At 48.8% G+C, this 15934-nt stretch overlaps 1 protein-coding gene across 2 annotated transcripts in view; it reads left to right on the top strand.

Moving 5' to 3' along the window:
* VPS35L (VPS35 endosomal protein sorting factor like) overlaps positions 1–15934 on the top strand; it is an 84554-nt gene that overhangs the window by 27436 nt on the left and 41184 nt on the right. For both annotated transcript variants that reach the window (XM_069734155.1, XM_069734154.1), the window contains exons 15-26: positions 3966–4012; positions 4834–4945; positions 6828–6944; positions 7513–7566; positions 8680–8760; positions 9088–9150; positions 9257–9342; positions 9501–9581; positions 10252–10315; positions 11250–11348; positions 12988–13065; positions 13750–13864. In XM_069734155.1, coding sequence (XP_069590256.1) covers positions 3966–4012; positions 4834–4945; positions 6828–6944; positions 7513–7566; positions 8680–8760; positions 9088–9150; positions 9257–9342; positions 9501–9581; positions 10252–10315; positions 11250–11348; positions 12988–13065; positions 13750–13864 — 997 coding nt within the window. The remainder of the gene's footprint in view (positions 1–3965; positions 4013–4833; positions 4946–6827; positions 6945–7512; positions 7567–8679; positions 8761–9087; positions 9151–9256; positions 9343–9500; positions 9582–10251; positions 10316–11249; positions 11349–12987; positions 13066–13749; positions 13865–15934) is intronic.

Raw genomic sequence — 15934 nt, forward strand, 5'->3', positions numbered from 1 at the left:
CTAATAAGAATGAATGGAGCGGTGGTCAATCACTGCGGCTCCATTCATTCTAATAGGAGTGCTGATCTCTGCAGCCTCGACTGTCTCCGGTGGTCCTAATAAGAATGAATGGAGCGGTGGTCAGTCACTGCGGCTCCATTCATTCTGATAGGAGTGCTGATCTCTGCAGCCTCCTCTATCTCCGGTGGTCCTAATAAGAATGAATGGAGCGGTGGTCAGTCACTGCTGCTCCATTCATTCTGATAGGAGTGCTGATCTCTGCAGCCTCCTCTATCTCCGGTGGTCCTAATAAGAATGAATGGAGCGGTGGTCAATCACTGCGGCTCCATTCATTCTAATAGGAGTGCTGATCTCTGCAGCCTCGACTATCTCCGGTGGTCCTAATAAGAATGAATGGAGCGGTGGTCAATCACTGCGGCTCCATTCATTCTAATAGGAGTGCTGATCTCTGCAGCCTCGACTGTCTCCGGTGGTCCTAATAAGAATGAATGGAGCGGTGGTCAATCACTGCGGCTCCATTCATTCTAATAGGAGTGCTGATCTCTGCAGCCTCGACTATCTCCGGTGGTCCTAATAAGAATGAATGGAGCGGTGGTCAGTCACTGCTGCTCCATTCATTCTAATAGGAGTGCTGATCTCTGCAGCCTCGACTATCTCCGGTGGTCCTAATAAGAATGAATGGAGCGGTGGTCAATCACTGCGGCTCCATTCATTCTAATAGGAGTGCTGATCTCTGCAGCCTCGACTGTCTCCGGTGGTCCTAATAAGAATGAATGGAGCGGTGGTCAATCACTGCTGCTCCATTCATTCTAATAGGAGTGCTGATCTCTGCAGCCTCGACTGTCTCCAGTGGTCCTAATAAGAATGAATGGAGCGGTGGTCAGTCACTGCTGCTCCGTTCATTCTAATAGGAGTGCTGATCTCTGCAGCCTCGACTATCTCCGGTGGTCCTAATAAGAATGAATGGAGCGGTGGTCAGTCACTGCTGCTCCGTTCATTCTAATAGGAGTGCTGATCTCTGCAGCCTCGACTATCTCCGGTGGTCCTAATAAGAATGAATGGAGCGGTGGTCAATCACTGCTGCTCCATTCATTCTAATAGGAGTGCTGATCTCTGCAGCCTCGACTGTCTCCGGTGGTCCTAATAAGAATGAATGGAGCGGTGGTCAGTCACTGCTGCTCCGTTCATTCTAATAGGAGTGCTGATCTCTGCAGCCTCGACTATCTCCGGTGGTCCTAATAAGAATGAATGGAGCGGTGGTCAATCACTGCTGCTCCGTTCATTCTAATAGGAGTGCTGATCTCTGCAGCCTCGACTACCTCCGGTGGTCCTAATAAGAATGAATGGAGCGGTGGTCAGTCACTGCTGCTCCGTTCATTCTAATAGGAGTGCTGATCTCTGCAGCCTCGACTACCTCCGGTGGTCCTAATAAGAATGAATGGAGCGGTGGTCAGTCACTGCTGCTCCGTTCATTCTAATAGGAGTGCTGATCTCTGCAGCCTCGACTATCTCCGGTGGTCCTAATAAGAATGAATGGAGCGGTGGTCAGTCACTGCTGCTCCGTTCATTCTAATAGGAGTGCTGATCTCTGCAGCCTCGACTACCTCCGGTGGTCCTAATAAGAATGAATGGAGCGGTGGTCAGTCACTGCTGCTCCGTTCATTCTAATAGGAGTGCTGATCTCTGCAGCCTCGACTACCTCCGGTGGTCCTAATAAGAATGAATGGAGCGGTGGTCAGTCACTGCTGCTCCGTTCATTCTAATAGGAGTGCTGATCTCTGCAGCCTCGACTATCTCCGGTGGTCCTAATAAGAATGAATGGAGCGGTGGTCAGTCACTGCTGCTCCGTTCATTCTAATAGGAGTGCTGATCTCTGCAGCCTCGACTACCTCCGGTGGTCCTAATAAGAATGAATGGAGCGGTGGTCAGTCACTGCGGCTCCATTCCTTCTGATAGAGGAGGCTGCAGAGATCAGCACTCCTATCTCCGGTGGTCCTAATAAGAATGAATGGAGCGGTGGTCAGTCACTGCTGCTCCATTCATTCTGATAGGAGTGCTGATCTCTGCAGCCTCGACTATCTCCGGTGGTCCTAATAAGAATGAATGGAGCGGTGGTCAATCACTGCTGCTCCGTTCATTCTAATAGGAGTGCTGATCTCTGCAGCCTCGACTATCTCCGGTGGTCCTAATAAGAATGAATGGAGCGGTGGTCAATCACTGCGGCTCCATTCATTCTAATAGGAGTGCTGATCTCTGCAGCCTCGACTGTCTCCAGTGGTCCTAATAAGAATGAATGGAGCGGTGGTCAATCACTGCTGCTCCGTTCATTCTAATAGGAGTGCTGATCTCTGCAGCCTCGACTGTCTCCGGTGGTCCTAATAAGAATGAATGGAGCGGTGGTCAGTCACTGCTGCTCCGTTCATTCTAATAGGAGTGCTGATCTCTGCAGCCTCGACTATCTCCGGTGGTCCTAATAAGAATGAATGGAGCGGTGGTCAATCACTGCTGCTCCGTTCATTCTAATAGGAGTGCTGATCTCTGCAGCCTCGACTACCTCCGGTGGTCCTAATAAGAATGAATGGAGCGGTGGTCAGTCACTGCTGCTCCGTTCATTCTAATAGGAGTGCTGATCTCTGCAGCCTCGACTACCTCCGGTGGTCCTAATAAGAATGAATGGAGCGGTGGTCAGTCACTGCTGCTCCGTTCATTCTAATAGGAGTGCTGATCTCTGCAGCCTCGACTACCTCCGGTGGTCCTAATAAGAATGAATGGAGCGGTGGTCAGTCACTGCTGCTCCGTTCATTCTAATAGGAGTGCTGATCTCTGCAGCCTCGACTATCTCCGGTGGTCCTAATAAGAATGAATGGAGCGGTGGTCAATCACTGCGGCTCCATTCATTCTAATAGGAGTGCTGATCTCTGCAGCCTCGACTATCTCCGGTGGTCCTAATAAGAATGAATGGAGCGGTGGTCAATTACTGCTGCTCCATTCATTCTGATAGGAGTGCTGATCTCTGCAGCCTCGACTATCTCCGGTGGTCCTAATAAGAATGAATGGAGCGGTGGTCAGTCACTGCTGCTCCATTCATTCTGATAGGAGTGCTGATCTCTGCAGCCTCGACTATCTCCGGTGGTCCCAATAAGAATGGAGCGGTGGTCAGTCACTGCTGCTCCATTCATTCTGATAGGAGTGCTGATCTCTGCAGCCTCGACTGTCTCCGGTGGTCCTAATAAGAATGAATGGAGCGGTGGTCAATCACTGCGGCTCCATTCATTCTGATAGGAGTAATGATCTCTGCAGCCTCCTCTATCTCCGGTGGTCCTAATAAGAATGAATGGAGCGGTGGTCAATCACTGCGGCTCCATTCATTCTAATAGGAGTGCTGATCTCTGCAGCCTCGACTATCTCCGGTGGTCCTAATAAGAATGAATGGAGCGGTGGTCAGTCACTGCTGCTCCGTTCATTCTAATAGGAGTGCTGATCTCTGCAGCCTCCACTATCTCCGGTGGTCCCAATAAGAATGGAGCGGTGGTCAGTCACTGCTGCTCCGTTCATTCTAATAGGAGTGCTGATCTCTGCAGCCTCCACTATCTCCGGTGGTACTAATAAGAATGAATGGTGCGGTGGTCAATTACTGCTGCTCCATTCATTCTAATAGGAGTGCTGATCTCTGCAGCCTCGACTATCTCCGGTGGTCCTAATAAGAATGAATGGAGCGGTGGTCAGTCACTGCTGCTCCATTCATTCTAATAGGAGTGCTGATCTCTGCAGCCTCGACTATCTCCGGTGGTCCTAATAAGAATGAATGGAGCGGTGGGGGATAACTTCCAAACTTGTGGGTGTAAATAAATTTATGGAATGGATCAATTTTCCCCATTTGCGTTGCTTTTTCTTGCTTTATTGTAATTTCTGATCTCCCCTGATCACATCTCACTAATTTAATATCCTTGTCAATCACTCGACAGTCCCTACTGACAGAAATGATGGAGCGCTGCAAAAAATTAGGAAACAAGTAAGTGACAAAGTCCCATTCCTCTTCTGCATTCTTTTTTTGTAATTTCTCAGTTCTTCACGGGGTGTGTACCAATCTATATTAAGGAGGCGTATTTGCTGCATTCCCAAATTTTCCCTATTTATACACCATGTAGTGGCCGTTATCAGGTACTGCAGCTCAGCTCCTATTGAAGTGAATGCGATCTGAGCCGCAGTACCGGGAACAGCCACTACACAGCATACAGATCCGTGATGTCCACCTCTGCACACGGTGTACGTCCGGCCACCTCCAGAGCATAATATATAAGAAAAAGAGCTGATCGCACATCCCCACCAGTCTAATATTAATGATGTATCTTAAGACTTGGCCATCAACATGTAAGTCTAAAAGGGACGGTCCACTATCAGGATAGTGGACACCAAACTATGGAAAAAGCCTAAAGTACCAAACGCAGCAGGTACTCGCCCTCCACAGCCTCCTCGCAGCTCTTTGTTTTTTGGCTGCAGCGATGACATCACATTGACAGCACGCATCACCTCTGCAGCAAATCGCTGAGCTCAGCGGCTGCACTGGGATAGACCGTCCAAGCCTCGGACCTCAGGGATCGGCTGGGGCGGTGATCCGTGCTGTCGATGTGATGTCCTCGCTGCTGACGTCGAGCGGCAGGGATCCGATGCTGCACCCAGAGCGGGTAAGTGCCCGCTTTTTATTATTTTAGGCATTTTATATGGCATTTGGAGTTCGCGTTCCTGAAAGTGGAAAACCCCTTTAAGGCAAAACGGTCCCAGACTTTCTCCTTTTACTTGTGTGGATTTGCAGTCTCTGTTTTTTCTCCTCAGCGCTCTCCTTCTAAATTCAGTGATGTCGGCTTTCAGAGCAGAGTTTATCGCTGCCAGATCAATGGACTTCATTGCAATGATTAAGGAATGTGACGAGGCCGGCTTCCCCAAGGTAATTATGGCTCGCAGAACTGCAGATTTCTGTATATCAGCCAGTTATTTAGGTGAATGACCTCAGGCGTGTTCTGCTGCCAACATTTCACAGATTCGGTTAACTCAAAAAGTTCCAGGTTCCTTCCTGAATATTAATGTGCAACCCAAGAAACGGGCCCCAATATTTATATTTCTGCCTCATTTCTGATGTATCCCTTCCAATATTAATTCATAAAAATCCTGTCTAATATTATTCTGTCTGATTACTGTCATTGCCAGGAGCTGCTCATTTCAGGAAAAGGCATACGGCTCTCATTAAAGAAATCCCCCTCTTCCTCCTCCTCCTTCACCTCTCTCTCTTCCTCCTTTACCTCTTCCTCCTCCTCTTCCTCATCCTCTTCCTCATCCTCTTCCTCATCCTCTTCATCCTCATCCTCCTCCACCTCTCTCTCTTCCTCCTCATCCTCTTCCTCCTTTCCCTCTTCCTCCTCGTCCTCCTTCTCATCCTCTTCTTCCTTCTCCTCCTCTTCTGTCTCTTCCTCGTCATCCTTTTCCTCCTCCACCTCTTTCTTCCTCCTTTCCCTCTTCCTCCTTTCCCTCTTCCTTCTTTCCCTCTTCCTCCTTTCCCTCTTCCTCCTTTCCCTCTTCCTCCTTTCCCTCTTCCTCCTTTCCCTCTTCCTCCTTTCCCTCTTCCTCCTTTCCCTCTTCCTCCTTTTCCTCCTCCTTCTCTTCCTCTCTCTTCCTCCTTTTCCTCCTCCTTCTCTTCCTCCTCCTCATCCTCTTCCTCCTCCTCATCCTCCCTCTTCCTCATCCTCCTCCTCTTCCTCCTTATCTTCCTCCTCCTCTTCCTTCTCCTCTTCCTCCTCATTTTCTTCCTCCTCATCCTCCTCCACCTCTCTCTCTTCCTCCTTTCCCTCTTCCTGCTTCTCTTTTTTCTCCTCCTCTTCCTCCTTTCCCTCTTCCTCCTTTCCCTCTTCCTCCTTTCCCTCTTCCTCCTTTTCCTCTTCCTCCTTTTCCTCTTTCTCCTTTCCCTCTTCCTCCTTTCCCTCTTCCTCCTTTCCCTCTTCCTCCTTTTCCTCTTCCTCCCTCTTCCTCCTCTCTCTTCCTCCTCATCATCCTCCTCTTCTTCCTTCTCCTCCTCTTCCTCCTTCTCCCCCTCTTCCTCCTCATTTTCTTCCTCCTCATCCTCTTCCTCCTCATCCTCCTCCACCTCTCTCTCTTCCTCCTCATCCTCTTCCTCCTTTCCCTCTTCCTCCTCCTCTTCCTGCTTCTCTTCTTTCTCCTCTTCTTCTTCCTTCTCCTCTTCTTCTTCTTCCTTCTCCTCCTCTTCCTCCTTTCCCTCTTTTTCCTTTCCGTCTTCATCCTTTCCCTCTTCCTCCTCCCCCTTCTCCTCCTCCTCCTCCTCCTCCCATCAAAGCTTTTCTTCTCTTAATGTATTGCAATCATCATATTCTATAGCCCTGTGCACTTACAGTTGCTCATTTTGCCTTTCTACCCAGTAATTCAGAATATCAGGCAGGGTAAGCTAGAAGGGTGACCTGTCAATCAAAGACTGAAGGCCGGTGATGGGCGGGGCATATGGAGATAGACATGGCTGCTGGAAGTGCAGGGTGCTCCCTCTGGATTCAGCTTTAGAGATGAATTTCTCAACAGTTTCCAAACTAAATGCTATAAGTGTGGTATGCCTTTAATAGGCATTAAAGGGCCTTTGCAAACATGCCTTTAGGTAGGGGACTCCTTTTTGCTGATGCCAGGTTCCCTTTAAGGCCAGCTGTACCTGCCCTTTGCAGATAAGGATTTTTAGTGCAGTTGGTTCTGCATTGTGCCTTTGATCTCTTTCTGATTCATGTGTCTCTGTGGACCTGGATTAATAAGTAATGAGCAGAGTTTCTGTGTTCCAGCATCTTCTTTTCCGCTCCTTGGGATTGAACGTGGCTCTGGCCGACCCTCCGGAGAATGACAGACTGCAGATTTTAAACGAAGCGTGGAAAGTGATCACTAAGCTGAAAGTCCCCCAGGTATTTGATTCCTGCGGCACAGAATCCACGGGCTCTGCACTAGTGGGGCGCCTGCTCCATGTACAGCAGTTATTAGTATTTTTCTGCCATGTGAACGGTCCCCATTCATTTTTGGGGGACATTTAAAAGTCTGATTTACTTTTATAGGCATAAATTTAATTTGCGACGTGTTGCCTTTTAATTGGCATCTAGGAAGTTACCGTCTCCGGGATAATCCTCCTGCTGTACAAGGGTGTAGAGGGGAAGTACATGAAGCCCCCCAGACCTTGGAGAGCTTCTGCGGACAACCCCTATAAGGTGTTAATGCCTTTACCAGTGTTTCCATTAGGCGAGGGACAAGTATTTTTTCCCCATCCACCTGAAGACCATCACCTCTTTATGTCCGAGAAATAGTGATGATACCATGAAAAGTCATCGAGGTGACCCCACAAACGGGAAAGCCCTCTTTGCGCTGATGTAGTAGGGTGTTAGCGAGTCATGGCTGTACGGATCAAGATTCTGGTATATTTTTTTCTGGACGGTATAAAGTTTAATTTCATTTTTTTGTTGTTTTTTTTTTTTTTTGCAGGATTACATTAACTGTGCAGAGGTCTGGGTGGAATACACCTGCCGGCATTTTACGGTGAGTGATTATAGGAGAATTAGAAAGGTCCGGGGTGGTCCTATCTTAGTATAGGCGAATTCAGACGTCTGTGCAAACCGGTCCGAGATCAGACTGCTAATGCACGGACTGACCACGGCCCTCACGGACACAGTCTGTGCAGAGGCGCTCCCAGACACCGTCTGTGCAGCGGCGCTCCCGGACACCGTCTGTGCTGCTGCGCTCCCGGACACCGTCTGTGCTGCTGCGCTCCCGGGCACCGTCTGTGCTGCTGCGCTCCCGGGCACCGTCTGTGCAGCTGCCCTCCCGGGCACCGTCTGTGCAGCTGCCCTCCCGGACACCGTCTGTGCGGCTGCCCTCCCGGACACCGTCTGTGCGGCGGCCCTCCCGGACACCGTCTGTGCTGCTGCGCTCCCGGACACCGTCTGTGCTGCTGCGCTCCCGGACACCGTCTGTGCTGCTGCGCTCCCGGACACCGTCTGTGCTGCTGCGCTCCCGGACTCCGTCTGTGCTGCTGTGCTCCCGGACACCGTCTGTGCTGCTGCGCTCCCGGACACCGTCTGTGCTGCTGCGCTCCCGGACACCGTCTGTGCTGCTGCGCTCCCGGACACCGTCTGTGCTGCTGCGCTCCCGGACACCGTCTGTGCTGCTGCGCTCCCGGACACCGTCTGTGCTGCGGCGCTCCCGGACACCGTCTGTGCTGCGGCGCTCCCGGACACCGTCTGTGCTGCGGCGCTCCCGGACACCGTCTGTGCGGCGGCGCTCCCGGACACCGTCTGTGCGGCGGCGCTCCCGGATACCTTCTGTGACGCATGGCTCAATATCACTTGGAGCTGCAGATCCCTGCATAGTCAGGGGCCAGGGCAAATCGTGCAAGGGCCACAGCTCTAGATCAGTGCTGCTCACCATTAATTCTCAGGATCAATAAGGGGTCCCAGAAGTTGAACCCCCACCGGTTGTATAGTGATATGTCATCAGATAGGAATTATTTATGGACATCAGTGCCATCACGTTGGTTGTGTCTCCACCTGTCAGACTGCATGGTGTGAAGTGAGAACCCATGCAGTCTTTTGGGCACCTGACCGGGCAGATCCCATTGGGGCTGTGATGTTTTTCTACCTTATGTGTTTGCAGAAGAGAGAGGTGAACACTATCCTGGCGGATGTTATTAAACACATGACCCCGGATCGGGCATTTGAAGAAGCCTATCCACAGGTAAGATTGATAATATGTCGGGTGCAGTACTTCCAGGTTTTGGTACAGTTGTCAGAATGCTAAGCTGTAAATATCACCTGTAATATTAGTGGGTGGCCGAGACCTCTCCCCGTCCATAGGTGCACGTGCCTGCGCCATATCCACGGTCCGCAGCGCTGATGACCGCGCTCTTTTCTTCTGTGTAAATGGCCGACTGCCCATCCTGAACTCCCCTCTGCTGACTCAGACGGGGGGATTTGACAACGGGTCCCCGTCCGCCGCTTGTATTCTGCTCTCCAACATTGAATTGTTTGGTGTTTTCTTACTTTTGATGAATTTATCTCGCAGCTCCAGTCTGTAATGAGCAAAGTTGTTGCACATTTTCATGACTTCTCCGTCCTCTTTTCCGTGGTGAGTTATCCCCTCCGTTGTAGACATATAGATTTGCTTATACACTATAGTCCTTTTTTTTTTTTTAATTAAAAGTTTTGTTAAAACTCAAATATCTTGGTTTTAGGAGAAATTTCTGCCCTTTATGGACATGTTCCAGAAAGAAAGTGTTAGGGTGGAAGTTTGCAAATGCATCATGGAGGCCTTTATCAAGTAAGCATTTTACACAGTAGGTTGGCATGTCAGAGTGAGGAGACTTATAGGCCATGCATCCTCCTCTGGAAAATTAAATCAGAAATATGATAGTACTGAATACGGCTTAGTTTCCTCCTGTACTTTACATTTCTGCACAATTTGCCTTTTGTCCATAGACACCAGCAGGAGGTGACCAAGGATCCGGTCATACTGAACGCTCTGCTCCATGTCTGTAAGACCATGCATGACTCTGTGAAGTAAGACTTTCCTTCCATTGCAGATTGTTTTGAGCTTCACTTGATCGCTATTATATTGTAAACCTCTTTAGGATAAAAAAATACTTAAAGGGATTGTCCATCTTTATTTATTTTTTTAAATCTATAGACTTCCGGTATTTAAAATATGTCGCTCCATCGCCGGTTCTCCTCGTCTTTGTCAATATGGCCGCAGCGGTGACATCACATGGCTGCTGCAGCCAATCACAGTGATTGATGGACTGAAAAAAGTCACTTAGCGCCCCAATATTCCACCTGCTTCATACGTTCTATGCTGTTAGCGACAGGAATGCTATGACAATCATAAAAAGCATATGTGTTATATGTGGTTCCCCAATTCTATGTCATTATTTATTAAAGGGGTTGGACAGGTGATAACCCGCTGATAGGTGGGTGTCTCCTCACAGGGAGCCTGCACCTATTGGAGATTGGGTAAAATGGTGCTGCAGGTCAGACGCGGGACCGCAGCACTCAGCAGCCCCATAGAGAACGAATGGAGTAGCTGTCCGGCACGTGTACTGCCGCTCCCTTCTTATAGGGAGAAAAGTGTCCTGTTCTGCTGATCGGAGCCCATCATAGCGGTCGGACCCCCAATCGTGTTTCCACCAGAGAGCAATCTTTAAGCATGGCACTTACAGTTCTCTCTTCGCAGCGCTCTGACCCTGGAGGATGAGAAGAGGACGCTGGCTCACCTCATTAATGGATTCATCAGAATGGTAGGCAGATTCCTGCTTCCCAACGTGTGCATGGGCGACTAATGCTTTCCTATAGCTTTTTATTATTTGCATGCCAGATAGAAGAAATCACTGATTTTTTTTTTTTTTTTTTGCCAAGTGCGTTTATAGTCTCGAAAACCCCTTTCTAGTTCTGGAGAGATTTTATCCTCTCTGATAGTGTAGGATGGTTAGACAGTGAAAGTACACCAGAGCAGGGGTGCAGATGAAATGTTTAATATGCTGCATTTCAGCGTTGTGTCAGTAGGTGGCGCTGCGTCTTACTATACAAGTTCTGATAGTACTAGTAGTAAGCCCGGGGCTTATGGGAAATTAGTCATGCTTGGGACCACCGAAACCTTGGGGATATGTCAGCTTTATGAGACCATCCTACAAGATTTACTTAGAGTAACTAACCTTTCATTCTTTAATAATTTTGTCCCGCATGGAAAGTCATGAAACTTTGCAAATTACTTTATGAGACAATTTGTCTTCATTCATTTTTCCCCCAGTTTATTTGCTTGCCATCAGCTGCATTGATAGATGATGGCAGTGATGGGCCAGCGCCTGAGTGTCGTGCTGAGCCCCACAATCTCCTGGAGCAGCTTATCCCCACAGATTGTGAGACCCCGGGGCTGAGCTGACCCTTTCACTGCCATCATCTGTACTCCAAAGTAATATATTGTCACATAAATGCAGCTGAAGGCTGAGAAATAGACTCCGGGAAAGCGGTGGTTAGGAAGATAAAAAAAATCCAGTAATAAAGTGATTTTCGAAGATTCATAACTTTCCATGCTGGAGAAAATTGTTAAAGAAAAGAAAAAAAAAAGTTTACTTACTTTTTAAATGATGCAGAAATGGCGGCTTCTTTACGGCAGGAGTGGTCACCGGTGATTGCGTTACACCAGGCCGCCTCTGACTTCTGTGTAATTCCCAGGTCTCCTTCGGCCGTGACTTTGAACAACAGCTCAGTTTCTATGTGGAGGCGAGAGCGCTGTTCTGCAATCTGGAGCCGGTTCTTGTCCATCTGATCCATGTGAGTTGTGTCCAGGAGGGGATGTGTCCGCTGTGAGGTGACACCCACATAGCGCTCCGTATATGTTACGTATTACTCCGCGCTCCTGAGGATCCCGTGCAGCGCTCCTGACATGCTGCTGCTATCTGTACTTCTCAGCCACCCAGCTGTATACTATACTGCACCTTTGTCTCTCGTTCTGTCTCCCGCTTGCTTGCTCTCTCACGCTGTTACTCTCTCGTACGCTCACACAATTTCTCTCTCTCGTTCTGTTGCTCTCTCTTGTCGCTCACTCGTTCTGTCGCTCTCTCTCGTTCTGTCGCTCAATCGTTCTGTCGCTCTCTCTCGTTCTGTCGCTCTCTCGTTCTGTCGCTCTCTCCCCTTCTCTCTGTCGCTCTCTCGCCTGCTCTGTCCCTCTCTCGCCTGCTCTGTCGCTCTCTCGCCTGCTCTGTCGCTCTCTCGCCTGCTCTGTCGCTCTCTCGCCTGCTCTGTCTCTCTCTCGCCTGCTCTGTCGCTCTCGCCTGCTCTGTCGCTCTCTCGCCTGCTCTGTCGCTCTCTCGCCTGCTCTGTCGCTCTCTCGCCTGCTCTGTCGCTCTCTCGCCTGCTCTGTCGCTCTCTCGCCTGCTCTGTCGCTCTCTCGCCTGCTCTGTCGCTCTCTCGCCTGCTCTGTCGCTCTCTCGCCTGCTCTGTCGCTCTCTCGCCTGCTCTGTCGCTCTCTCGCCTGCTCTGTCGCTCTCTCGCCTGCTCTGTCGCTCTCTCGCCTGCTCTGTCGCTCTCTCGCCTGCTCTGTCGCTCTCTCGCCTGCTCTGTCGCTCTCTCGCCTGCTCTCTGTCGCTCTCTCGCCTGCTCTCTGTCGCTCTCTCGCCTGCTCTCTGTCGCTCTCTCGCCTGCTCTGTGACTCTCGCCTGCTCTCTGTTGCTCTCTCACCTGCTCTTTGACTCCCTCGCTTTCTCGCTCTCTCCTTCGCTTTCTCGCTCTCTCCCTCGCTCTCTCCCTCGCTTTCTCCCTCGCTTTCTCGCGCTCTCTCTCGCTTTCTCGCTCTCTCTTGCCTGCTGTGTCGCTCTCTTGCCTGCTCTGTCGCTCACTCTGTCTTTCACTCTCTTGCTTTCTCTCTCGCTTTCTCTCTTGCTTTCTCGCTCTCTTGCTTTCTCGCCCTCTTTCTCGCAGTCTTTCTCGCTCTCTCCCTCGCTTTCTCGCGCTCTCTCGCTTTCTCGCTCTCTCCCTCGCTTTCTCACTCTCTCTCGCCTGCTGTCGCTCTCTTGCCTGCTCTGTCGCTCACTCTGTCTTTCACTCTCTTGCTTTCTCTCTTCCTTTCTCGCTCTCTCGCTTTCTCGCAGTCTTTCTCGCTCTCTCCCTCGCTTTCTCTCTCTCTCCCTTGCTTTCTTGCTCTCTCTCGCTTTTTCGCTCTCTCCCTCGTGCTTGCTACTGTGGACCCCACAAACCCAACAACCTCCATAATCCGCAATAGGCTACAGTAGCTACCCAGGTCTATCACACTCGATCTATTTTATGAATATAATCTGCCATATAGAGTTGTTCTGTACATTAGTCGGTGCAGCTCTATAGAAAACGCTCTATTTCTTGGCAAAGATTTCAGCTGATCAGAAATGACTCTGATACATAAGATCTGCATTTAATAGTCACTTGATTGTTTCTTCAGAGTGTCAACCATTTGGCCATGGAAACCAAGAAGGTGATGAAAGGGAATCATTCAAGAAAGACGGCCTCGTTTGTCAGGGTAGGTGGGATGTCACTGTTCCGCCCATAATTATAGATTAGGATTGTTAAAGGGTTCACGCTATTTATAAATAAGTTTAACTATTAAATTGTTTGTCCGCTACTGTACAAACTAATCAACAGGACTTTTGCTGTTCCAGAAAAACCCATGCCCTGGTGCCATTTGTATTAAAAAAAAATATATCCTTTACTCACCCTCCCCAGGTCCAGCAGTGCGTCTCTCTGCAGCTACGCCCAGTGTCTGCTACTGTCTGCAATGCTGACATCACATCCACAGCGCTGCTTCCAATCAGTGACTGTCAGCTGCTCCGAGCAGCTTGGGCCATCATCTCAGACAGGACCACTGAGCTCACTTATAGGCTGCAGCTGTGTCAGCGCTGCCGACAATAACAGACACCAGGAGCAACACTGGACCTGGGGAGGGTGAATAAAGTGAGTTTTTTTTTTTATCTTTCCATTGTCCTGGGCCCGTCAAAGCTAACTCTTATAGTAGTGGACAATTCCTTTAATTCACTATTGAAATAAAATATTACCAATAAATTCTGGAAGGTGAAGTTTGGATGCATCTGCGTATACTTGATTTTTTTTTTTAATTTAAATTATTTTCTATATCTGTAAAGTTATACATCCAATTCTTGCACTATGAAGACCGTCATACAAGTCTTATGTTCCTTGTTTGTTCCAGGCGTGCGTTGCCTTCTGCTTTATCACTATTCCCTCCCTGACCAGCATCTTCACCCGACTCAACCTGTACCTGCATTCGGGCCAAGTGGCTCTTGCAAACCAATGCCTTTCCCAAGGTGAGTACAAGACCAGCGCATTCCAACTTATTACTTACAGGGTTATTTCCCATCTTCATAGATGGAGCTTGTCAACCCAAGCAATTTTGCAGTGTACTGCTTAGTAAAATTTTCAGCCGTTCTTGAGATATCAACGCTTTTCTTATGTTTACAGCTCGTTGCCTTGGAAACTGACCACCGATGTTACACAGCAGAATATGCTCTGCGCTTACAAGCTTATTTTGATTGAGCTTGCAAGCACTGTTTTGTTGCTTGCCAGGATTGCTGGAGCGCACTGTCACTTTTATACTCTCAGCCAGCTTCATCTCAGTGCTTACAAGCTAGACTGCAGCGGTGGTCGGCGTCCAAGGCAATGAGCTGTAAACCAAAAAAAAAAAAGTGTTCCGACGTTCCAGCGATGTCGATTGGGGGGATCTCTCGTGGCTCGTATAGAACTGGCTGCAGGGCTCATGCGGTATAACAAGCAGGGGGCGCTATTGGCCTGCTGGGCTCTTACCATTTCTGCTTGTTAAAGGTTCGTGCAACGGCGTGAACCTTGGGACAAGTGGAAGAAGTGAGCTCAGCAGTTTATTACCATCCCTGCCTTCTAGATTGCTGTATACACGGCTCTAAACGAGCATTTTTATACAGTATATAGGAAGCGCTATCTGCTCTGGACCCAGTGGTCATAAAAATTGGGTTTAGGGAGCAGGAGGTGTTGGGTTTTAGGAGACCCTGTCAGCTCTGCTGTGCAAAAGAAGGCTGAATTTACACTGTAACTGGGGCTAATATACCAGCCTCAGTTACAGGAGAAATCAGGTAAAAAAAATATATATATATATATATACAGTGGGGCAAAAAAGTATTTAGTCAGTCAGCAATAGTGCAAGTTCCACCACTTAAAAAGATGAGAGGCGTCTGTAATTTACATCATAGGTAGACCTCAACTATGGGAGACAAACTGAGAAAAAAAAATCCAGAAAATCACATTGTCTGTTTTTTTTATCATTTTATTTGCATATTATGGTGGAAAATAAGTATTTGGTCAGAAACAAACAATCAAGATTTCTGGCTCTCACAGACCTGTAACTTCTTCTTTAAGAGTCTCCTCTTTCCTCCACTCATTACCTGTAGTAATGGCACCTGTTTAAACTTGTTATCAGTATAAAAAGACACCTGTGCACACCCTCAAACAGTCTGACTCCAAACTCCACTATGGTGAAGACCAAAGAGCTGTCAAAGGACACCAGAAACAAAATTGTAGCCCTGCACCAGGCTGGGAAGACTGAATCTGCAATAGCCAACCAGCTTGGAGTGAAGAAATCAACAGTGGGAGCAATAATTAGAAAATGGAAGACATACAAGACCACTGATAATCTCCCTCGATCTGGGGCTCCACGCAAAATCCCACCCCGTGGGGTCAGAATGATCACAAGAACGGTGAGCAAAAATCCCAGAACCACGCGGGGGGACCTAGTGAATGAACTGCAGAGAGCTGGGACCAATGTAACAAGGCCTACCATAAGTAACACACTACGCCACCATGGACTCAGATCCTGCAGTGCCAGACGTGTCCCACTGCTTAAGCCAGTACATGTCCGGGCCCATCTGAAGTTTGCTATAGAGCATTTGGATGATCCAGAGGAGTTTTGGGAGAATGTCCTATGGTCTGATGAAACCAAACTGGAACTGTTTGGTAGAAACACAACTTGTCGTGTTTGGAGGAAAAAGAATACTGAGTTGCATCCATCAAACACCATACCTACTGTAAAGCATGGTGGTGGAAACATCATGCTTTGGGGCTGTTTCTCTGCAAAGGGGCCAGGACGACTGATCCGGGTACATGAAAGAATGAATGGGGCCATGTATCGTGAGATTTTGAGTGCAAACCTCCATCCATCAGCAAGGGCATTGAAGATGAAACGTGGCTGGGTCTTTCAACATGACAATGATCCAAAGCACACCGCCAGGGCAACGAAGGAGTGGCTTCGTAAGAAGCATTTCAAGGTCCTGGAGTGGCCTAGCCAGTCTCCAGATCTCAACCCTATAGAAAACCTTTGGAGGGAGTTGAAAGTCCGTGTTGCCAAGCGA

Source organism: Ranitomeya imitator, chromosome 7, assembly GCF_032444005.1.
Source record: "Ranitomeya imitator isolate aRanImi1 chromosome 7, aRanImi1.pri, whole genome shotgun sequence".
NCBI lineage: Eukaryota > Metazoa > Chordata > Amphibia > Anura > Dendrobatidae > Ranitomeya > Ranitomeya imitator.